This window comes from Trichosurus vulpecula, chromosome 7 (assembly GCF_011100635.1).
Source record: "Trichosurus vulpecula isolate mTriVul1 chromosome 7, mTriVul1.pri, whole genome shotgun sequence".
Classification (NCBI taxonomy): domain Eukaryota; kingdom Metazoa; phylum Chordata; class Mammalia; order Diprotodontia; family Phalangeridae; genus Trichosurus; species Trichosurus vulpecula.
The window spans coordinates 41154429-41180075 of NC_050579.1; the positions used below are offsets into that span (position 1 = coordinate 41154429).

At 37.1% G+C, this 25647-nt stretch overlaps 1 protein-coding gene across 1 annotated transcript; it reads left to right on the forward strand.

Annotated features, from left to right (window-relative positions):
• Positions 1-22407: 22407 nt before the first annotated feature.
• On the forward strand, positions 22408-25643 carry LOC118858547 (C-C motif chemokine 13-like). The gene is made up of 3 exons (XM_036769112.1): positions 22408-22558; positions 23751-23865; positions 25310-25643. The coding sequence occupies exons 1-3, from the start codon at positions 22408-22410 to the stop codon at positions 25479-25481; spliced, it is 438 nt and encodes a 145-aa protein (XP_036625007.1). The 3' UTR covers positions 25482-25643.
• The last annotated feature ends 4 nt before the right edge of the window (positions 25644-25647 follow it).

A 25647-nucleotide genomic window follows, 5' to 3' on the forward strand; every position in this document is an offset into this window, starting at 1 on the left:
TAGCACAAATGGTTGGCTGAACAGAGGCAGGGAAGTTCTGTGAAACCGCAAGTTGCAAAGATAATGGTAAGGTCTTACACTGAAGTTCCAAAACTGAACTTTGAAATTATAATATGGGGGACTTAAGTCTAGATAGTCATGGGTCATGTGGGAAAGATCTGGAGGTTTTAATGGATTATAAACTCAATATGATTCAATAATATGACACAGCAGGCAAATATGTTAGTGATCTCTTGGGCTGCATTGAGAGACATAGTGCCACAAATTAGAGCCAATAGTCCTCCTGTTCCACATCTGGAGACATAATTCAAATTATATTTGGAGCATTGTGTTCAGTTTTAAAAGCTACATTTTAGGACAGGAACTGACAAACTCAAAAAGACACAGAGAAGGTCAGCCTGGATGGTGAAGAATCTTGAGATCATGGCATACAATACCTGGTTGATTTAGGGAACGAGGCTATATAAGGCTATAGCTGTCTCCTAGTATCTGAAAGGCTGTCTTCAGAAGACACACTTGATTTTTCTTTCTTGGTCTCAGTGGGCATGACAGACGGACAGACAGATAGACAAACAGATGGATAGATGGATTGATGGAACGTTTAATAAGTACTTATTATTTATCAGGCATTGTGAAATGAGTAGAAGTTGCAGAGAGGCAGATTTAGGCCTAATATGAGGAAAAGTATAAAGATTAGAACCATTAACAAATAGTAAGCACTAGAGTTGATTTTGTCCTTGAGACCTATTCCGTTTCCTAGGATGTATGGGTGAGAACCAATCCTTCCCATATCTATGCCTCAGCAGAATACATATCTCTGCTTCCCTTTCAGAGAACTTCTAGCATCTATTTTTTCTGGTTATGATTTTTACAATTCTCCATTTATCTTTCTCACTTCTGCCCATTCATAAATTTTCATCCCCCACTACATTAATCATGTGTGGACATAGAGGATATTTCAATTATCTTATTAAAATGGTCCCCAGGATGGTGACTTTAGAGTTCTGCAGAAGGCTTGGCTGTAGATTTCAAACTCACTATCCAAAAAAGAAATTCAAAAATTTCCTTCTACTTTTATTAAATTGGGGAAAAAAGCATTTCTTCCCCCACCTCAAAGGGCAAGGGTCACTGATTATAGCTTCTACATTGCTTGTCAAAAGTGACCGGCAGTTAGTTAACAAACATTTATAAGTACTCTATTTTATGTCAAGGATTGTGTTAGGTGATAAGGATACAAGACAAAATAAAACAGCCTATTTTCTCAAGAAGTCCTTCTCCTATGAAGTTTTCCAGTCAGTTCTAAGACTCTCCAACTTCTTCTAGTGCTTGAAGAGCACATATTTATTATATTCTATTAGGGGAAACAACCCAGGCTGGCAATCTCTTCATTTCTCATCAGGCTACATTCCTCTGGACTTCTCTGTCATCACCTTCATGCCAGGTACCTCCTCCCTTCCTCCTTCCTCCCTTTTAGCTTCCTTTTGTGTATTGTCTTCTCCCTGCACCCTGCCTCCAGTAGATTATAAGCTCATTGAGGACAGGGAGTCTTTCTTTCTTTCTTGTTTGGATTTATATTGCCAACACTTAGCATGGTGCCTAGAACATAGTGGGCTCTTTAAATGTTTATTAACTGGCAGGAGAGAATAAATAAATCAGGGAGAGAAGAAACAGCAAGGCCATACATCCATGGCCACTTGTCATCACAAGTGGGGAAATAAAATCCTGAGGCCCCTCTCACCACATGGAAGCTTATAGCATTTTTCCCTTAATCACCACCAGGAAAATGAGATTGACTTTCTCTGTTGGAGTATTGTGTTCAGTTTTAAAAGGTACATTTTAGGACAGGAACTGACGAACTCAAAAGGACACAGAGAAGGGCAGTCTGGATGGTGAAGAACCTTGAGATCATGGCATACAATGACTGGTTGATTGAGGGAACAAGGCTTTATATAGCTGTCTTTATATAGTTGTCTTCTAGTGTCTGAAAGGCTGTCTTCAGAAGACACACTTGACTTTTCTTTCTTGGCCTCAGTGGGTATGACAGACAGACAGTACTCTCAGTTCTAGTTCAGTGACCAGTTAATAGGCTTTTCTTCACCATTAAGTGGTCAGGAAACAGTCACAGAACACTGTGAATTCCCTGAACTGTAGGAAGGACCCTCCATTAAAGTCATCATTTACTTTCAGAAGCTAGATCACCAACACCCCACTTGAGTTGGCAACAAGTAGAGTCCCCTGCACTTGTCCTGAGCACTGGAGCACCCATTACGTAAATTTTACTGAACTGTTGGAATTAATGAATATAAAAGACTATAGAAAAAACAGAAAGATATGAACTAACACTAATCAAAGCCAACAATCAGAAAAACAATATGCACAAAGAATTCAACAACGAAAATCGAAAGAGTAAAACAAAATCAAAGATGAATCCTGTGTAATGATAATTACTAAGCTCAATCTTAGGCAAGAGATAGGAGAATGAACCCAAATTTTATGAGGAAGTTAGTTACTATGGACATGGAACATCATAAGTGTTGTTAGACTATCAATATGTTGATTAATTTTACTGAACTGTTGTTCCTTTCTCTATTTAAAAAATCATTATTATAAAGGATGACTCTCTTGATAGAACACAAGAAAGGATAGGCAGAATATCACAAATTTTAATAGCTTAACTAACTTAAAATAGCACTAAGCCTCTTGGGACACCTTGTATTGGGAAATGAAGGTAATATGTAAAGAAAAAGTATCGATAATATATTTGACAAAAATTTTTTTGAAAAAGTTAAGGAATATATTTTCCTTATTCCAATACACTAGAAAAAGGGACAAAATCCCATTAGTCAACATTCATTGTTTTTGATAGTTTCCTCACAGTATCGTTTTTACTGATAAATATAAATATGTCATGGGGTTGCATATTAAAGAGTATTTATTGATTTTTAAAAGATTTTTAAAAAAATTTCTACAATGAAATCTGATATGGCCCTAGCATATAATTTAATCTTTATATATAGTATATGCAAAGTATTCCATATTAGTTTTCATTTGCTTTTAAAAAAGTTTTATAGATGTCTTTTGTCTTTTACATCATGGTTATTTCAACCACTTTATATTCCACCCTCTCTTGTGACAGAGAAAATCAATTAACCAAAAACATCTGATCCAGTGACCATTTCTGACATTGTATTCAGTATCCTGTCCCAGTAGGATCCCACCTTTAAACAAGGTATGTTTCATTATCTATTCTTGAGGACTTTTATTTTTTTTTCTAGTTTCTCAGAGATTGACCTCCTGTCAATGAGCTATTGTCATGGTCACTGTGTATATTGTTTTCCTGGTTCTGTTTATTTTGCTTTGCATTAGTTCATACAAATCTTCCCATGTTTCTATGAATTCCTCATGTTTATCACTTCTTGCCACACACTAATAATTTATAAATATAACCATTTTAGCCAATTCTGTCATTTTCTTTAATTTACAATAATAATTTAAATTGATATAATGGTTTCAGGTTTGCAGAGTGCCATCAATACATTATCTCATTTGCTTCTCATAATACAACAATCAGTAGGCATTATTCTTATCCCCATTTTACAGCTGAGAAAACCAAGACTTAGAAGCATTAAACGACTTGTTCCAGGCAACATATCTGAACTGAAGTTGGAACTGCCTCCTCCACCAGGCTGATTAGATCAGGGACATCTGAAATTACAAATCACTGTCATTGTCAATCACAAAATTCATATAACCAAATAGAACTGATGCACCACAATGTAACTACCAACTTCCTTCAGTGGTTTCAGTTAGTTAGTCAATAAACTTTTATTAAGCACCTGGGGACCATCTCCAGTCATCCTGATCTATAGCTTGCCACTGGACCCAGATGGGTCTGGAGGATAAGGTGAGGCTGGTGACTTTGCATAGCCCTTCCTCACTTAAATCGAATTCACATGCAAGTCATGGTATCACCTTCTAATGTCACGGTCCTCTTCAAGAATGAAGGGCAAACAACTTATGGAGAATCCATTCCTATGAAGTTTTCCAGTCAGTTCTAAGACTCTCCAACTTCTTCTAGTGCTTGAAGAGCACATATTTAGAAGAATGCTATTGGGTAAATACAAAATTTCAGGAATGAAACTGCTTCAGACATTCATTGTATCTACAGATTTACCTTCTGATTATAAAGAACTGAAACTGTAATTCAGCAAAGCAACTGCCTCTCTCTCATGTAAGTGAGAAACCCGACATTACTCATACTCAGGAAGGAAGGAAGTGGTTTCCTCTTTAAAAAAGAAATCTGGAAGTGGAGGTGGGAAGAGGGAAGGAGAGTGTTGTTTCAGGGTCAGAAACAAAGATGTAAAGGACCTTAATAAATAATCAAGACCAACCCTCTGATTTTACAGCTATAGAAACTGAGTCACTTGCTGAAACAGTGTATTGTTCAAGGTCACAGATAGTGTGCAGGAGAGCTAGGATTCAAAGTTGGGTCCTCTGACTCCAAATTTAATTTATACTGGAATATTTGATGTCCGATGTCCCTAAGACATTGAGATGGAAGAGACCTGAAACTTCATCTAGCCAAACCTACTCATTTCACAGAAACTAAGTCTCAGTGAGGTGAGATGCCTTGGTCAAAGGCCACACAGAATGCAAATAGTAAAACCAGAATGATGTCCTCTGACTCCAAAACAAGTGTTACTTCTGCTATAATGTGGCTAGGATAATCAATAGAGCAAAGCATGGTCAATAAAGGGAAAGATGGCCCTTTCAAGGGGAGGGAGAGTCAGTATTAGGAGCAATAGTTATTGTTTATGTCCATGTTGATTTGTACGTCATGTGTAGATATGAGTTCCAAAGTTATTTTAATAACCCCAAACTTTCTTTAGAAAGAAAGGCTCATTTTTTAAAAAAAATATGAACTCTTACCAGTAATTTTTATATCACCTATATTTCTATATTTCTTCGTGTATCCCTTACCTCTTCTCATCCCAGAGAGCCATTCCATATAATAATAATGATAAGAGCTAGACTTGAGATAGCACTGGTTTGCAAAGTACTTTACAATTATCGTCTCATTTTATTTATTCATACCAGTCTTGGGGAGTAGGTATTGTTATTATCTCCACTGTACACCCACAGAAAAAACAGATAAATTGAAGTATGTGTAGAATGATACGTGTGTGTATGTGTGTGTGTATTATATATATATATATATACACATATATATTCACACACATATGTGTGTATAGGTATAGATATAGGTATAGGTATAGGTGTAGGTATAGGTGTATATACATACACACAAACACATATTTGTATCTAATGGTAGCCATCTCTAGGGTGGGAGAGGGAGGGAATTAAAAAAGGAAAAAAGAAATTTACACAATAAGTTTATTATATATTTAGAAGGAACAGCCAGTTATACATAATAGATTTATCATCTTTTTTATTATACTGTGTTATGGAAATGCTTGTTTTATTCTATAAATTAAAAATAAATAAATTTTTAGAAAGGAAACTGAGACAGACAAAGACTAACTTGCCCAGCACCACATAGAAAGTATATGTCTGAAGTTATATATTAACTTAAGTCTTCCTGACTCCAGGTCCAGTGGTTCATTCATTGTGCCATCTGCCTACAATCAGAGGGGTAAGAATAAGGAATGGACAATTGATTTCTTTGGGATAGGGAATTCATGGATGTGGAAAGTCCTACTGATGAAGGTTAGTAATTTATTAGCAGTTTATAGTCATATCTATCTCAAGCATGGATTGTTGTTCACTTGTTTCAGTCTTGTCTGATTCTTTATGACCCCATTTGGTATTTTCTTGGCAAAGATACTAGAGTGGCTTGCTATTTCCTTCTCCAGCTCATTTTATAGATGAGGAAACTGAGGTAAACAGGGTTACATGACTTGACCAGCCAGATTCACACAGCTAATAAGTGTCTAAGGTCGCATTTGAACTCAGCTCTTCCTGATTCCAGGCCCTATGCTGTATCCACTGCACCACAGAGAGGTAAAAATTGAACCCAGGTCTCTGAGCTTCAAGGTTGGTTCTTTATATCTCTTATAATAAAGAAAATTTTAAAAGGAGGAAAGTTTGGCAAAACTAACATATGGAAAAAGCATAAATGCCATTATATTAAGTTTTCCATATCCATAGTCCCCCATCTCTACAATGAAATGGGAGCCAATGCTCTTACATATCTCTTCTTTGGAGGTCTTTTTTCATAACAATATTTTAATTGTTATAGGGCAGCAATGCATGGAATATAAGTCTCAGAAGAATTAAAAGTGAATACTACATAGGACAGTGGAGAGGTGTTAGGCTGGTGTGAGTAGGAAGCAACACATAACTAATGAGAAACTTTGAAGAGGAATGGGAATAAAATATGCCATCTGGGAAAGATGTAATAAGAAATGAAGACCAGATGGTCATGTAGCAAGGGTAAAGGATGACAGATGGATAGCTAGGGTGCTCCACTGGTACCCTCTCAATGTCAAGAGAAATTGAAGTAGAACTCTGATGGTGGGACGCCCATGCCATACTTATAGAAGTACATTGGTGAGTGAATGTTGAACTGGATGAAAAGGTAGTGATGGGATGAGACCAAAGATTCAATTGAGTACCTCAGTATTCAAATATTATTCATAGCTCCACTTCTTCCCCCAGAAATACAATCACTTTAGATAGATATGCTTTACATTTCTAGGTCAGAGAATGAAATTGAGGATCTTGTTCTTATGGTTTATTTAGAGAACTAAGTTTTTCAGAAGTATCCACCAAGTAGGCACATTTTAGAGGGAAATTTTCATGACATAATGTGCTTAATTCATTCTAATTATTATCATTAAGAAAAATGGGAGCTTTTTTAAGCTCAAAATACCTTTGGAAGTACTTTTGCATAAAAAAGGAATATTTTGGGGCAGCTAGGTGGCGCAGTGAGTAGAGCACGGGCCCTGGAGTCAGGAAGACCTGAGTTCAAATGTGGCCTCAGACACTTGACACACTTACTAACTGTGTGACCTTGGGCAAGTCACTTAACCCCAATTGCCCTGCCTTCCCCCTGCTCCAAAAAAAAGAAAAAAATTAGAAGAAAAAGTTATACTTCACAATAATAAGAAATGCTCTCTTCTCTGCCCCCATGTTGCATAGGTTTTCAAAGAGCCTTTTTTTCCCTTTTCAATGAAAAGGTGTTTTTTCTTAAGATTACTAGTCTTTTAACAATTAAAAAATGCATGTAGTTTTCCACTCAAATTTCTTGATAAAAATGATTTTCTATGAGGATTTCAATCTGTCTAAATTGTATATTGAGGTAGGAGAAGGAGGCACACATTTTGAACTAAGGCTTATAAGGCTGTGTTTCACATTGCAATCAACTGAGCTCCATCACTGCTAATTTCAATACAATTTTCTGATTTATGTCATTTTCATTTTTAAGATCTACAAATTATATTCAAATTTCTCCTGAAGTTGCATTGCCGTCAACTGAGTTATACACTGACATCTTTGCAAACATCAGTTTCCATAACATATTGTTTTAATGTGATCAGATGTGCATCTTTAAATAAATTTGTTGTTTTGTTCACTTGCAATGCCACATAGAAAGATTTTTGTTTTTCAGTTAATTGAGGAGGACAATTGAGAGATATATGGGCAATTTTCTAACCCAGTATATTTTCTTCAAATGGAACTGATCAGCACAGCTTTCCATATACTTCACCAAGCATTGTTTTACCCACATAAATAAGTATAGTAGAGCTAATATGTTTCCTACTGAACAAGTTTTTTTTTACACTTAGCAATTCTGTAATGGACGAAATATTGTGCAAGCAATACTCTTGATATTACGGGCATTTTTAAGTTTGTTTTTGCTTATTAGAACCATTAAATTTTCTCTGGAAAATTTTCTTGTCTTACTATAATACTCTATCAATGTATGTGTTTAAGATGACAATTTAGTAGGTTTCATGATGTTATCAATTAAAAAACATTCATAAAACATGAACCCAGTAATGTTTCCTCTCCATCAATATCAATACTTGTAAATTCCAATAATAAATATCATTGACATATTTTTGGCTTTAGGCATCTAACTTTGTGATTTTGTATTTACATAAATTATAATCTCCTTTGACTATGTTTGAACTAGTTCAGTTGTTCAGTGGATTCCCTCTTCAAACCAGTTATAGGTTCATTATGAAGGGTTATTATTTCACTTTTTAAAAATAGTGTTATCAAGGGAATTAATGAAAATAAAGTTCCAAGGAAGGAGGTTTCATACTACCAGATCTCAAATTTTGCTACGAAACTATAATTATTGAAACAATTTGTTTTTTGTTGTTCAGTTGTCTAGTCATGTCTGACTTTTTATGATTCCAAGGACCATAGCATGTCAGATCCTCCTATGCTCTACTATCTCCCAAAGTCTGTCCAAGCTTATGTTCATTGCTTCCATAACACCATCTATTCATTCCATCTTCTACTGTCCCCTTTTCCTCTTGCCTTCAGTCTCTCCCAATGTCAGGGTCTTTCCCAATGAGTCTTGTCTTCTCATTATGAGGCCAAAGTATTTAAGCTTTGGCTTCAGTATTTGATCTTCTGATGAATAGTCTGAGTTAATTCTTCAAGTATTGCCTGAGCTGATCTTTAAGGGACTCTCAAAAATCTTCTTAAGCATTGTAATTCAAAAGTATCAATATGGCAGAACTCAGCTTTCCTTACAGTCCAGCTCTCACAGCCATACCTTGCTAATGGAAAAAAACCATAGCTTTGACTATATGGACCTTTGTTGGTAAGATGATATTTCTGCTTTTTAGCATGCTATCCAGATTTTCCATAGCTTTCCTTCCAAGGAACAAGCATCTTTTAATTTCATGCTGCAGTCACCATCTGCAGTGACTTTTGAGCCCAAGAATATTAAATCTGACACTGCTTCCGTTGCTTCTCCTTCATTTTCCAGGAAGTGGCGGAACCAGTTTCCAAGGTTTTTTTATGTTAAAGCCAGCTTTTACACTCTCCTCTTTTGCCCTTATCAAGAGGATTCTTAATTCTTCTTTGTTTTCTGCCATCAGAGTAATATTGCCTGTATATCTGGGCTTGGTGATATTTCTCCCAGAAACCTTAATTCTGGATTTTGATTCATCTAGGTTGGTGTTTTGCATGTTGTATTCTGTATATAAGTTAAATAAATAAGGTGACACCATACAGCCTTGTCTTAACCAACCTCAAATAGTCTTAACAAATGTTAAACCAATCAGTTGTTTCATGTTCAGTTCTATTACTTCTTGGCCCACATACAGGTTCCTTTGGAGACAAGAAAAGATGATCTGGTACTCTCATCTCTTTGAGGGCTTACCACATTTCATTGTGATCCACACATCAAATGCTTCAGTGTAGTCAATGAAGTAAAAAGATGTTTTTTTTTTTTTCCTGAAACTCCCTTGCTTTCTTTATAATCCAGTTAATGCTGGCAATTTGGTCTCCAGTTCCTCTGCCTCTTCTAAAACTATCTGGTACCAGATAAGAAATAGAGAGGCTGATTGGTAAAACAGATTAGGTATACACTATACAGAAGCAAATAAAGACAATACTAGAGTGTTTGATAAATCAAATGATCTTATATGTTAAGTATTCAGAATATCACTATTCAGCAAAAACAAGCAAACAAATGAAAACTTTTGGGAAAAGTGGAAAGGAGCATGGCAGAAAGTAGGTATTAGCCAACATCTCATACCTTTTACCAAAACAAGCTCCAAATGAGCTCATGATTTAGATATAGACATCATAAACAAACCAGAAAATGATGGAAGAAATGCCTGTCAACTCTATGGATAGGGAAAGAGTTCATGATCCAACAAGAGATAAAGGGGTTCACAAGAAGTAAAACTGACAATTTTAATTACATAAATTTAAAAGCTTTTGTACCAATGCACTGCAAATAATAATGAAGCAAGTAAATGATCAAGAGTGAGGAATCTTTGCAGCAAATTTCTCTGATAAATCTTTCATTTCTAAGAAATATAGGAAAATTATTTAAATTTGTAAGAATAAGAGCCATCCCCACTTGATATATTGTCAAGGGATATCAATAGATAGTTTTCAGAGGAAGACATCTAATGTATCAATAGCCATACAAAAAATGCTTTAAACAATTAATAATTAAAGAAATATAAATTTAAAAAACTCTGAGGTTCCACCTCATACTTATCAGAATGGCAGAGATGACAAAAAACGGAAAATGACAATTGCTGGAAAGGCTGTGGGCAAAAGGTGGGGAGCGGTATTAATATACTGTTGGTGGAACTGTGAGCTGGTCTAATCATTCTGGAAAGCAATTTGGAATTATTCTCAAAAACTATCAAATCATGCATGTCCTTTGATCTCAGGAATATCACCACTAGATCTATATGCCAAAGAGATCAAACAAAGAGGAAAAGGACCCATATGTACAAAAATATTTATACTATCTCTTTTTCTGTGGTGCCAAAGAAATGGAAACTGAGGGAGTGTCCATCGATTAGGGAATACCTGAATAAGTTACAGTATATAAATGTGATGGAATCATATTGGATTGTAAGAAATGATGGAAATGTTTTCAGACAATTCCATTTTCTTGTACAATCTGATACAAAGCAAAGTGATTGAAAACAGGAGAAGAATGTATACAATAATAGCAATATTTTAAAGACAAACAATGGTGAAAGATCTAGTAATTCTGATCAACACAATAACCCACTACAATCATAAAAGAGTTATGATGAAACATGTTACCTGCCTTAAAAAGAGACAATTTAACATTTTGAGACAGTTAAATTTAAATTTAAATGATTATAGCTCTTCTCAAGTCACTTTAACTTTTAAAAAGTTGTAGTACCTTTGGAAACCAACATTTTATGTTGCACTTGCCAAATTGAATGATATTGAAAAACGTAAGAGATATCAAGGAACATTTAACTCCCACACACAGCTTGTTTAACTTGGGGTTTACACATTTCATATTAAATCTAGCAAGTAGTAACATGAATCTATAATTCAGCTGTGTCGTGATCCCTTTTTAACTGATGGTGACAGTGAGAAATCATACCCGCAGACACATGCAAACCCAAATAATGCCTAATGTTGTGCTTAATTAATTGACAGTTCAGATAACAATTTGCCTTGTCAGTTTTATTTTTGTCAACTTTAGATTAATTTTATTTATATAGGAAAAGTGGGTATATTTATGTTGGAGTTGCACTTGAAAATATCCAATAATCCTGGTCATTTCCCTGTTCACAACTTACAGATGGTCTTTCGCCCACTTTTTAGAGGACTTTGCCCTAAAGAGTTACTTCATCATGATAATCTAAGCAAAAGTATACTGCTGGTGCACACTTTTCATCAATCCTTCTATTAGCTTTCAAAAATTTGTGCCAATCCTACCTCCTAAGTCACTTCCTTTCTGTCTGCCATCTCTTCCAGACAGATGAAATTCAAGACGCGTACAGAGCAGATGATGGTAGAACTGAATTTGAAAGTACTGGCAAGTGGCTATTACATGTTTTCTACATATAATGCTAGATTATGGGAACAATGAATTTCAAAGTTGAAAGGGACCAGAGTGGTCACTCAGGTAAGCCCAAATGGGATTTCAGTCAAGGGTTTTTTTAAACTGGTCATAGGACTTCATCTCTGATCTCATAAAAGGAAGGACCACTCCAAGAACCTCTTGCTATCTCCTCCTCCTGTTAGTCATGGTAATATATCAGTGCACTAGTTGAAAATTTTTTCTTTAAACTATAACTTTTCTTTGCCTCATTTCACCATGGTGAAAAAAAGAGCCCATCATCCTATTGATCAGCATTCAATCTTTAATGAGCAATTTCTTCTTACTTTTTGAGATTCCTTCCTTAGGTATTTTTCCAGTTGAAATCAAGAATCCCTACCTTGTCTCAGGGCTTAAAGTGTGTGTGGGGGGGGCGATATTTATAAGACCGTGATTAGATAAATACAAAAGGTCAGACTGAAATCTTTTCAAATATACCTTGTGTCTGCAGTTTACTTTCCTCTTAATGGAAGAAGAGAAAAAGTAAATCAACAAAGCAACTATTTCTCTTTTATTTATGTTAGAAACCCAACCATTACTGACAATCGGGAGGGAAGAAGGAAGAAAGAAGGAAGGAAGGAAAGAAGGAAGGAAGGAGGGAGGGAGGGAGGGAAAGAAGAAGAGAAGGAGGGAAGGAGGGAAGGAAGGAGGGAGGGAGGGAACAGTTTTCTCTTTTAAGACTAAATCTGGAGGAGAGTTTAGGTGAAATAGGATTAAAAAGAAAAACTTTCAAGAATTCTGGTTAATATGTTAGGAACTAGAAGGAAACTTGGAGATTGTCTAGCCAAATTTTCTTATGCAATAGATGAGTAAACCTGAGTCCAAATCAGGGAACTGACTTACTCAAGGTCACACTGGAAGCACGTAGTAAGTTAGACACCAGTTACTGTGATTCCAAATGCATTGCTCTTCTTACTATATTTCCTATGATTATATTGTATTTAGGGTGGGTAATTTCTGTGTTGTAAAGGTTCTATATATGTGTAATACCAATGGTTCCCTTCACATATACATCCCCCAGAATGCTGTCTAGATTTGTTGTATTTCACAGATCTACAATGACTTAAAATTAGACCATGAGTCCACACCAATGTTTTTTTTTTAAATCAGGCAAACCAGACGACACATTAGTTCAAAGAAGCAAAGTTAAGTAAGTGAAAAGAAAGATGCTCTATTAACTCTCATCTCTAGCTTTCTTTATCTCATGAACTCAAGCCCCAGATCTCCAAATGCTTGCTAGACATCTCTACCTCGGTGTTCCATAATCATATAAAACTCAACATGCACAAAATGGAACTCATCCTAACTTCCCTATTCTTGTTGAGGACATCCAGACCCAGATCCTCATACTGGATTGACCAAGTAGTCATCAATGACTCTTGGTGGTTAAATGTTGCCAAGAATTTATTTTATGAATTTTTTTCAAAGATTAAGAGGAATTCACAGGTCTTTTCAAATATATCATGTCCCTAGAATTTAAAAAAATTCCTTGAAATTTTTAAAAATTAATATTTTTGTTTATTTTGTTTTACCTGATGATTAACTTTGTGAAATTAACTACTACATTTTATCGGACATTAAAATTATGCTAATTTCCTAATTTAATGCCACAGATATTGGAAGGTATATTTTATATGATAGCCTAAACTTGTGCTGAGTAAGATGGAATGCTGCTGCTCTGAAATTACATGGTTTTGCTCATTGTGTGCTTATGCTTTATTGGTTGTTTCAATATTACTGTTGGATATTCCAACTTTACTGTGCTGTTGTAAGGCATTAGAATCAAGGTCTCACCAAGGATTCTTTATATTTGGGGAGCCTGATAACATTGCAGATGAAGCAATTGAGCAGGAGTTCTTAGTTTGGTATGCGTGTGTCATATCTTCCTTTGGAAGCCTGCTCAAGCCGATAGATCTCTTCCCAAGATACTGTTCTTAAAGGAATAGAATAAAATACACAGGATTGCAAAGAAAACTAACTATTATGAAGTACAGTTAGTTATCAACAGGGATGGCTAGGTAGTTCAGTGGATAAAGCACTGTCCTGAAGTCTTAAAGGACCTGAGTTCAAATGTGACCTTAGACACTTACTAGCTATGTAAGCCTCGGCAAGTCACTTAACCCTCTATGCCTCAGTTTCCTCATGTGTAAAATAAGCTTGGGAAGGAAATGACAAACTCTTATAATATCTTTGCCAAGAAAACCCCAAATGGGGTCATGAAGGGTTAGACACATCCAAAATAACTCAACGACAATATAATTATCAATCTATTTTTTAAGTTCACAGATTCCAGGTTAAGAATCTCTATCACAAAATAACGGTCGGGTGGAGCAGTGAATGAATTGGGATGATATGAAATCTTATTAAATATTGATAGGAAACATACTAAGCCCAGTTGGTAGTCTGTAAACTCCATGCATCTGAACCACATTCTAGCATCCCTACAGAGATTAGAGTAAGGAAAAATACCTAGAAACTAATCTCTAAATCCTTTACTGAATAAAAAGAAATAGAGATAAAATTCAAGGACCTCCTGCAATGGAAGGACTGCGTAAAAAGGCTATGCAACTCAATTATAAGGAAAAAGTTGTCACCTGGAATGGGAGTGTAAGCTGGCAAGTAAGGCTTTCACTATGGGAAACGATCATCCTTTTTTGAGTGAGTTGCCCCCTTTCAGCTAGGTAGGAACCATTGAGTCATGGATAGGACAGAGCACAGAGACATTGCAGATTCTCACAATGGAACAGGATTGGGTCAGTGGCTATCAATAATTTTTGGTATTATTAACTCAGTACTTCCATTCCAGTAACATTAACTCAGTACTTCCATTCAATGGATCAGGCACAAACTGACAAAGTCAGTACCATGGGATTCCCCCAAACCCATATGCTCACAGGATTGAGCAAATGACTATCAATGACACCAAGTGGGCAAACTCTTTTATGAGTAATGGTATGAAAATTCTTTTAGCCCCCATCTTACCCTTGAGTTGGACACATGAGTCCTCTCAAATGGGCCTAAGAACCCCACTTTGCAAAAATGCAAAGACACTATGAACAAACCTCCATCTTTCCCCCAGTTGCCGTGCAAATCAATTCTGGATTCAAATGGAGCTACAGTTGAAAAGGGCCTGGTAGAGCATCAACTTTTGCCCTATATCCAGAGGTATGCTGCTAAATGTTTAACAATCAGCTTTCCAGAAACATAGGACACACTTTTAAGTTTAATCTGTACTATTAATATTTTCTCCTTCACTTTCTTAATTCTAAACAACCAACCATACAAGAAATCATGTGCTGCTCTGTAGCTTTTGCTTTCCAAAGGGTAAGGGCTCACATTGACACTGAATGATCCAAGGGTCAGCAAGAGTTGGCTCCAGCACAGCCTTGCCTACTTCTCACTAGAAATGCAAATCATTGTTTTCTCTACAATAAATACTGGGATGAGTGGTGGGAAATGAAGTGATAAATCCACCTGCCTGTCATGCAGGGTTAAGAACTGAGTGGCCTTATGCCCGGTACAAGCTAGTTCAGTTTCACTTTCGTTGCTTCCTTGCTGATTTGAGAGGATTGGATCGTACCACCTGCTGCTGCATGAATTTCTCATTTCTGTAAAATAAGGCACTCTCCAGCTGGATTGCACAATTGGTCCTTGGGCATGGTGTTGCCGTGGTCCTGGGACTTTCCCAGCTTCCTGTCACTATTCTAAGAAATAGAATCAAGATGCCAAGCTGTCTGGTCAGAGAAAGTTTTTAAAAATTATTTTGTTTGTTTTAAGGGTACTCTTAAAAACCCCAAATGAGAATAAGAATCAGATAACACACAGGCCTTTTAAACACTACTACTTACTGGAAAAAACATTTGGCTACATATTTCATCAGCTTTCAAAGCCTTGCAATGATCAAGAGCAGAGATTCCACAAATTGGTTCCAGAATAAGGCTGATTTGGCATGAAACATTCACCATAGATAAGCACAAAAAGAGGAAGATTATCCAGGAGAACATAAGCTCTTGGAGTGCACAAATTGATCTGGACTTAGGAAGACCTGAGTGGCCATCTGGCCTCAGATACTTACTAGCTGTGTGACCCTGGATATGTCACTTCTCTTCTGCCTGCCTCAGTTTTCTCACTTGTAAAATGGGAATAAAAATGTCACCTAGCTCCCAGGTCATGGTGAGGATGTAGTGAGATAGCATTTGTGAAATACCTTGTAAACCTCAAAGCACATATTAACATATTATTATACAGATGTTATGTTATTAGCAATATTGATAGTAATATATGAACGATTACTATTATTATTTTTGTGTCTTCTGTGCCTAATTCAATTCCCTATGCATAGTAGACTTTCGATAGGGGTTTCCTTAATTGAGTTGATTAGCTATGCAGAGATAACTGAGACTTTTACTGTGATATCTTCAAGCCTCTGCAAGCCATGTATTATTATGCTCGTCTTCACACAAACCCTCCAATACTGAGTATTTCTGTCCTTTCTTATATGCTCCAGCTTGGTGGTATGTGGTGAAAATTCAGAGTTGTTTTTAATTTTTAATTTGTACTCTTTTTACTAATAGTAATTTGTAGCAATCTTTGACGTTGTTGTTGTTGATTGTTCATATTTCTTCTTTTGAATGCTATTTGTTCATTTCCCTTGTCTACTTATTGCCTGGGAAATTGCCCGTGGTCTTATATATTTGTAAAAATTCCTGGGGGCAGCTAGGAGGTGCAGTGAGTAGAGCACCTGCCCTGGAGTCAGGAGGACCTGAGTTCAAATACAGTCTCAGACACTTGACACCTACTAGCTGTGTGACCTTGGGCAAGTTACTTAACCCCCCTTGCCTTGCCTTCCTCCCTCAAAAAAAAATTCCTTTTATACATTTAGTAGGAGGGTTTTATCGCAGATATTTGATGTAGAGATTTTTCTCCCACTAATCAACAGTTTTCAATGTAAAAAATCTAGTTTTATTACTTTCATTTATGCAGAAGCCTTGAAATATTTTATAATCAAAATTGTCTTTAGTAAGCTATCTATTCTCTCGTTTTGAATTTCTCTTCTAGCTATAGTTATAAAAAGTAATTCCTTTCTCCTCTTTCTCTGATATGATCTTGTATATAGAGGTAACATATCCACTTGGAACTTACTGAAGTATGAAGTATAAGATTGCCCTCTAAACCTAATTGCTGTCAAATTGGTTTTCAATTTTCTCAGCAGTTGTTGTTGAATAAGGAGTCTTTTCCCCAGGAGTTCATAGTCTGAGTCCTGCTTATCCACTGTTCCACTGATATACTTTTCTTTTTGGTTTTGTTCTTTAAGCCATTCCCAAGTAATTTGGATAAAGTTGTCGTAATGCCACCTCCCCCTTGGTGTCTCCATTTTCCAATGATTTCACTTGACATTCTTACCTTCTTATTTTTCATATGATTTTTCTCATCCTATAAATTCATTCTTTGGTAGTTTAACTGGCATATAGACAATAGCAACGACTAGAAGTCATGTAGCGCTTCAAGGTTTGAAAAGTACCTTACAAATATTATCTCATTTGATCCTCATAACAACCCTGGACAGTAGGTGTTATCATTATTTGCTTTTTACATATAAGGAAATTGAAACAGATAGAGGTTAAGTGACTTGCCCAGGTTCATAAAGCTACTAAGTATCTAAGACCAGATTTGAACTCAGATCTTCCTGACTCTAGATCCAACATCCTATCCACTATACTACTGAACTGTTTAAAAATGAATTAAATTAATTTAGATGGCATGATTTTAATTTTTAGAGAAGTATCGCGGTTCAATGGATGAAGAGCTGACATCAAAGTCAGGAAAACTTCAGTTCAAGTCTCATATTGGTGTTGACTAGCTATGTGTCCCTGGGCAATTTAGTTAACTTTTTAGAGCTATGGGCAACTCACTCAGACTATATATTCTAAGGAAGCTGCCAATTTGTTTTGGTAGAAGTTTCTCACCTGGAAAGGCTTACACCAAAGAAATCATAGGTCTGGTAACAACAACAACAATAATAGTAAGAGGAGGAGGAGGAGTAAGAATAAGAATAAGAACATAGCACAACCTAACCATAAACAGTGAATATGATGTCTTCCTTTACATCAATACAATGTTTTATGGTTATATTTGCATAGGTCCTGTGTGTGTCCTGATAGCTTAGCTTCCCTTAGATTGCTTAGGTTCTCTTTCTGACTCTTTCTGTTGGGTTTTGACACATTCTTTAAAGGTTGAAACTTTATGGGATTTTTAGGTATTATTACTTTTCCGAAGGTATTGTTTCAATGAAGGGAAGACACTAAAAATATAGCAAAAAGCATCCATAGACCTTAATAATACCCTCCAACAAAGGAGCAGGGTCCATGAGAATATGAACTAACCTAGATTTACCTGCTTTCCTCTCTATATACAAATTTTATGAAAATAATCAGCAAATGGATTAAAGGCAACTTTAATAATGGGAACAAAAAAGAACAGGCTCATTTTCACAAGTGATATACCATGGTGGGTCACATCACTTCCAACACATGATGTTGAAAACATATAAAGAAGACAAAATCCACTGGGTTTCTTGTTTGATGACTATTAAACACACACATACACACAGTCACTTCAGTAGGAAAAAATCTACCTCAAAGACTTTTTTCAACTGTATGCTAAGTGCATGTCACAATCATACTAAATTATATGAAAGATATGACAACAGAGATAATTTTATGTGATAATTCTCATCATTAATATCAAGCTAGACATAGAAAAGAGAGGATATGTTCACTAATGGTGTTCTCCACCATCAAGGAGAAAATCCAGCAGATTTCATGACAAAAAGGATTTTTAACTATTTCTTCTCTCAGAGACAAAGAGAGACGGACAGAGACAAACAGCAAGACAGAGACACAAACCCACACAGACACTGACACACACCCAGAGACCTATTCCCTAATAGATAAGTCATCAAAAGATATGAACAAATAGCCCTCAAAAGAAGAATTGCAATCTATTGACAACTATATGGAAGAATGTGCCCTTGAGAGAAATGCGATTCAAAACAACCTTATGGCTTCACCTCACACTCAGGAAATTGGCAAATGCAAAACACAGAAATAGTCAATGTTGGAGTTCTTGGTGGGCATATATGCATACTACTAGTGCATTGTTGGTGAGACTATGAATTAATACAACCACTCTGAAAAACTGCTTGGAATTATGCAAATAAAATAGCTAAACGTCCATGCTCTTTGATCAAGAAATTCCACTGTAAAGCTTATGACCAAAGGTCACTGATAGAAATACGGCCAAATATAACATACACTAAACTATAACAGAATTTTGTATTGTTTAATTGTCCAACTCTTCATAACCCCACTTGGGTTTTCTTAGCAAAGACACTGGATTGGTTTGCCATTTCCTTTTAGGCAAACCAGGTTAAGTGACTTGCCCAGACTCACAAAGCTAGTAAGCATCGAGGCTAGATTTGAATTCAGGAAAATTAATCTTCCTGACTTTAGGCTCTTCACTCTATGCACTATGACACTACCTAGCTGCCCAGAAGCATTTTATGTGGTAATTAAGAACCGGAAACAAAGTAGATGCCACCTATTGGGCATTTTCATACATTAATATACTATAAGAAACAACAAATTTGATGAATGCAGTGAAGTTTAGGAAGATCTACATGAACTGATGCAGAGAGAGGCAAACAGAGCCAAGAAAACAATATATACAATGACAATAATGTAAAGGAAAGAAACCAATCACAAAACCATTTTTAAAAATATCACAAAGTTACAAAGAAAAAATTTGGCCCCAGAGAAGAGATATGAGAATATATATCCCTCAATTCCTTTGCAGCAATACGGTATCCACAGATGGAGAACATTGTATATGTTGTCATTTTTAAAGGTTTTGATTGGGTTTGGTGATCTTTATCATCTTCTTTTGCTTGCGAACACATTCTGTGTTATAAGGGATGGCTCTCTCAGAGGGGGAAGGGAAAGCAAAAGGAACATGGGATAAAATTTAGATGATGTGAGACCAAAAGATATCAATAAAGCTTTATTTTAAAAAAAACCTCATTATGCCTCCCCAAAGAAGCTCCAAGTCTCTCCCAGTCCTAAGGAAACATCAAGATTTAGAAGGAACTCCTTGAGGTCACTGATTTATTTCAAATTTCACAAACTCTGCAACATGTGAAACTACATTAGCAAAATGGTTTTTGTTCCTTCCATTAATATAACTCCCCAGCAGCCAATTCTACCCCTGTATAAAATGGTGGCCATCAATTACTGCACTGTCCCACAGGAACTCACCTGGAAAGCAATCAAGCATTGTCTGATGGAATCCAAGAGAAATGGAGATATAGCGAGATGGCAGCTCTTCCCCCAAGAGCCCACTCTGAGATAAGCGTGGCAGCGAGAGCCAAGTTTGCTAAACATTTGAGAATATACTCCACCACCAAAGGAAAGGGCAAGTGAAACAGCAGACACTTCTATGAGTAATCAGTCAGCATCCAATAATACTGCCACAGTTGCTGCGGATGATATAACAATGATTTTTAAAAAGTCATCAAGTGAAAGCCTGCAGAAAATTCTGCTCATTGTACGTGGCTTAGAATCTGCTTTTGTTATGGCACCACCAAACATAGAAATAAAAATTCTCTTCTATTAAATCCACAGACCATATGACCAGAGAAAGTCAAAGTTGCAAAGGACATTTGAATTTCTCTTGTCCAATACTCCCACCATATTCGATGTTCTTTATATTGCACAACATTCTCTCTTAAGTAAGAAAAAGTGTTGTAAGAAAATAAATGAGAGTAAGGGGTGGGGAGCAGTCCAAAGGGATATCATATTGGTGAGGGAATGTGGTTCTATGGAAACGGTATTAGATTTGGAGTCAGATAACTTGGGTTGAAATCCCAGTTTTGTCACAAACTTCCTGTGTGATCTTGAAAAATCACTTACATTCTCTGATTCATATTTGATTGTTCTATAAAATGGAGAGGGAGTAGAACTAGGAGAGCCTTAAATCTTTAATCTATGATCCTATGAGTATAATGAGAAATATAATATGAGAAATGTATATTACAACCAGATAGAGGAGGCCATTGAATGACAATAGTCATTGATATGTTATTCAGTAAGGAATGGGGAGCCACTGAATGCTTCCAAGTAACGTGCCATGATCAGAGACTGAATTTGGGCAATCTTGGGAAAAATCAATCAAAGGGAATTTACTGAATAGCAGACTGATGGGAAGGCAAGGTGAAAAGGAGATAGGGACATGAAATAAGGTGGTTGCATCTGGAGCTAAAAACAGGATTACGCAAGACAGATTGCTGTGATAGAATTGAGGGAACTGCTTAAATGTCAGGGATGAGAGTGAAGGAAGAATAATAGAACTTTGAAGTTATAAGCATGGTGACCAGAAGGATGGTGGTGCTATCAACAGAAATAGAGAAGTCAGAAGAAGAAAATTTAGGAAAGGGGTCAGAGATGATTTTAGTTTGTGATGTGTTGTGTTTGAAATACAAGGGGGGACATCTAGTTGGATATGGCCAACAGGTCATTGGGAATATGGACCTGGAGCTCTGGGGAGGAGCAGGGGCTGGATATAAGCCTTTATGAATTGTCTACGTGGAGGTAAAAGCTGAAGCCATAAGAATGGATGAGGTCATTAAGAGGAGCACATAGAAGAAGAGTTCTTAGGTTTTTTGTGTTCTGGAACCCTTTAGAAGCCCAGCAAAGCCTGTGGACCCTTTCTTTGAATGATGTTTTCAAGTTTGGCTACAATACTCAAGGAATTCTATATGGAGAAAATGAGACTTAGACTAAGCCTTCAAGTCTGTTAGAGTGTTAATAGGTAAAAGAAAGAAGGGAAGGATCCAGGAAGCGGGATCAGGATCAGCTTAAGCAAAACTGCAGCTGTGGAAGAGCATATAGCATTTAGGGGACAACAAAGAAAACATGTGCAAGGCATTGTTAGTGTGGTTAACCCTATGCATGCCACTGCAGAATCTCCTCTGTATCATCCCAGCTATCTCTTGGAGAGGGCCCATTGGAGAAAGAAGGTCCCTTATCTCTTCTACTGTCTCACTATTGTCCATTAGCCTGGCAATCGTAAAGGATTGGTGATTATTTTATTTTTTATTATTATTTTAGCAAAGAGCACTTATTTTTTTCCATGTAAATGTAAAGAGAGCTTTCAATATTCATTTGTTATGAGATTTTGTGTGTCAAAGTTTTCTACCTCCCTCCCATCCTCCCTCCCCAAGATAGCAAGCAATCTGATATAGGCTATATATGTGCAATCATGTTAAACATATTTCCACATTAAGGACTGGTGATTATTTTAACAGAGGCCAGAGTCCTTCCCAAGGAGGGTCTCCTTTTTCTTTCACTCAGAGGATCTGACTTCTGCTCCAATATTGGGCAGGAGCAGAAAGATCCTCAAATCTGTACAGACCCCTTTCTGACCTCGGTTTCCCTGCTTCCTTCCTTTTCTGAGGAAGAGGTTTGATTTTAGAAAAAGCTAGGCCTCTTAGAATAGCTCTGGGAGCTCACTTCCTGAAGTCATCTTGGGTAGAGTTCTTTCCACCCATAGCCTTATCATCTCAGCCCCAGCTTGGAAATCATGCATAGCCCAAAACCACAGCTTCCCTCTCTCACTTCCTGGCGAAGTCCCCAGATCCATTCTATGCGCTCAGCAGATTTTGGAGTCTCTTCACCATTGACAACCCTAAAGATGATGCCCCTCCTTGTCCCTCCAGAGCCCTCTCCTTCTCCCTTTAAAAGGGAGGAAAAGAGAGCCAAATGATCAGAAAGGCAGACAGAACCTTAGAAGCTGCTGAACATCATCCCAAAGCCTTCTTACTTCCTGACGAAACCATGAAGATCTTTGGAACTGTTCTGCCCATGGTCTTCCTCACTGCTTACTGCATCTGTCAGGTCTATGCCATACCAGGTAAGCATCCTTGGTCCTCCCTCTTTCCTTCCCTCCCAGGGACCCATGAGCCACATGCCCTCATCTTGTTTTCATTAAATATCAGAAAGGCCTTAGACTTCATGTAATCCTTTTATTTAACAGAGAGCTAAAAAATGGCTTGCTTAAGAAAAGAGCTGGTTAATGGCAGAGTTTGAACTAGACCCCAAGACTCCTAACTCCCAGTCCAAAGTTCTTCCTATCATACCATCTTAAGCTAAGCATGGCTTCCACCCCAGTATCCTCCATGATGGGTGACCCTCTCAAAGAGAAATCTTCTGATGTATGGAGAAGGTACTTCTAGAGCTGAGCTCTAGGAACCTTCACAAAACATTTTATGGAAGTCCAGAATTTGAGTTTGACATTGAATTAACTTGATTTTTTATCAGTTATAGAACAGTTGCTTTTTGTTGAAATTTCAACATTTGGATACTTATTTGAGGAGAAGGAGAAGGGAACATGCATTTATTAAGTGCCTACTATATGTATCAGTCACTGTGATAAGAGCTTTGTAAATATTCTGTTTGATCCTCACAACAACTCAGGGAGGTAGGGAGTCATATTATCTCTATTTTGCAATTAAGGAAACTGAGGCAGACAGAAGTCAAAGGACTTGACTGGGGTCACACAGCTAGTGAGGGTGGATTTGAACCCAGGGCCAGCATTCTATCCTCTGTGCAACCTAGCTGGACAATGAGGAATATCTAACTAAATGTCCAAAGTTCTGAATCTCCAAATCTCATCTCACCTTATACCTCCTAACTGCATTGCAGAAACCTGTCAGGTAGAAATGGGGTAGTGTTAGTATCAAGCCTCCTCATTTCATAGGTGCAGCAACAAAGACAAAGACTTAAACTAGATCATGAGTCATGTCCCACTTACACTCCTAGTGTAGCATCCTCAGCCTTGCCCTGGGACTCACTCTTGTCCTTGGATCTGAAGCAAGGGGAGAAGAGAGGCAGGGCTTAGAATAGTGTATGAAGAATACCTTCTCTTCCCCTGCATTCCCTTTCTTGAATAATTCATCTTCAGGGGAAAAATATAGCATCCTAAACATTTCTCATTGGAGCTTTGTTCGAAGGGGAGGGAGAGGGGAAACAAACATGTGTTCAGCACCCACTATGTGCCAGATGTTGTGCTAAATGCTTTACAAATATTGTCTCAATTGATTCAGATGGCGTCTATACGCCAGACAATTGTTGCTTCGAATTTACCAACAAGAAGATCCCCTTGAAACTCCTGGTCAGCTATAAGAACACCAGCAGCATGTGCCGCAAGGAAGCAGTGATGTAAGTTAATGCGATATAATGGCATCGTAATCACAGTACTGTACTGACTACACGCAAGGGGAGAAAGAAGTAGGGACAACGGAAGCTGAATCAGTCTTTGGCACTTGGGGAAGTGAAAATAGAGTTGATTTAGGATTTTATTTGTTTGGAAATAAGAATTAGTTAGAGGACTTTTTCCATGTAATTGATTCTATTAATAAAAAATAAAAAGGAATATGGAGTACTATCAAGACTACTGACATCAGCAAATCCAAGGCAAGAGCAGAATACTAGAACCATGGAACACAAGAACTGGAATGATACACAGAGGATAACTCCCTAGTCCAACTTCCCCATTTTACAGATGAGGAAAATGAGGCCCATGATGGGTAAGGGACTTATCCAAAGCCTCACAGCCATTTGGTGGGAGAGCCTTAGTCCGGTGATCCTTTAGAAAGATCAGTCATATTTGAGTGGTACAACAGAAAGAATACTGGCTCTGGAATCAGAGGATCTGGGCTCAAATTCCAGCTCTGATGCTAAATATCTGTGTGACAATGGGCAAGTCATTTAACCTCTGTGGGTCTCAGTTTCCTCAAGTTTGGACAAGATGGCCTCTCATGTCTCTTTTGGCTCTAGGTCTGTGACCTATTCCCCCAAGGAAGTAAACATCCCACTTTGTATTTGAGTCACTTTGAGCAAAGCATTTCACTCTGAGCTTCATTTCACTCATCTGAAAAATGAGAAATGATAATCATTGAGGTCTCTTTCCACTCTAATACTCCATAGAATGGTAATTCTATCATTCCATATAAGGAGATCCAAAAGACAACTCAGGGATTTATTGATTTCAAACGCAGAAAGACAGGAAAGAGCAAAAAGATTCTTGGACCCACAGCTGGAATGAGAGTACATGCAATTGGACAGTGGTAGCTGGGGGAAAAAGAAGACTGACACAAATAGATGAAGTGTATAGGCCTCTTAACCTTGTTTGGGGTCTTTTCTTCGATCCCCAACCATCCACTCCAGCATAATGTGTGAATTACCTTTGTTACTACTCACCATTCTATCTTAACCACCTATTCCCCACTTATAGGGATAACTTTAAAAGTATCCCAAGAGCCAGGATGGCTCTACCCGGAATGGGCATCAGAATCTCCTGAAAGCAGCTTCTGATGTACCTCCTTCTCCTATTTATTCAATTATTTGATTATTCTGGGAAATTCTCATTTCTGAGCTACCTTAAGATCAGCCTTAAATTAAAGGCAGTTCACTATGTTAGAGTAAATGGGCTATTGGTTTTAGAATTTGCTCTTCCAAAGCTGAGAGGAATGAGACCAATCGGTTTTGGAGAGGGTAAAGATTGGAGTGGAGAGCAGGTTTAGGGTAGGATGATTCAACAACATTGGCTAAATTCGCAAAGATTACTCAACAAAGGCTCTTATAAAATCTCTTTCCTCCGCAGCTTTGTGACCAAACGTGGCCTCAACATTTGTGCTAACCCAAAGGATCGGTGGGTCCAGGATCTTATGAAGAACCTAGACAATATGAAAGCCAAGACCATGAAGGTCATGAAGATCTTAACCACTACCTCTTATCCCAATGTGACCTCGCACCCAAGCAGGAGGGAAGAATAATTTATTTCCCTTTAGTTTTCCATTGAGACATTTATTACAATTTAAATGTTTACTCTTATTTAATATGCCATAAATATTTGTACCTTTATTTTTATTTATTTTTCTTTGTAACAAACTTTTGGGCAAGTCATTTAACCTCAGTGGGCCTTAGGCGACTCATTTCAAA

Bases quoted from the DNA above. Each gene is read 5' to 3' on its own strand.
- LOC118858547 (XM_036769112.1), top strand. From the start codon at position 22,408: ATGATCAGAAAGGCAGACAGAACCTTAGAAGCTGCTGAACATCATCCC. The intron at 22,559-23,750 runs GTAAGCATCCTT...CAATTGATTCAG, and splicing joins TCAGGTCTATGCCATACCAG to ATGGCGTCTATACGCCAGAC. The intron at 23,866-25,309 runs GTAAGTTAATGC...TTTCCTCCGCAG, and splicing joins TGCCGCAAGGAAGCAGTGAT to CTTTGTGACCAAACGTGGCC.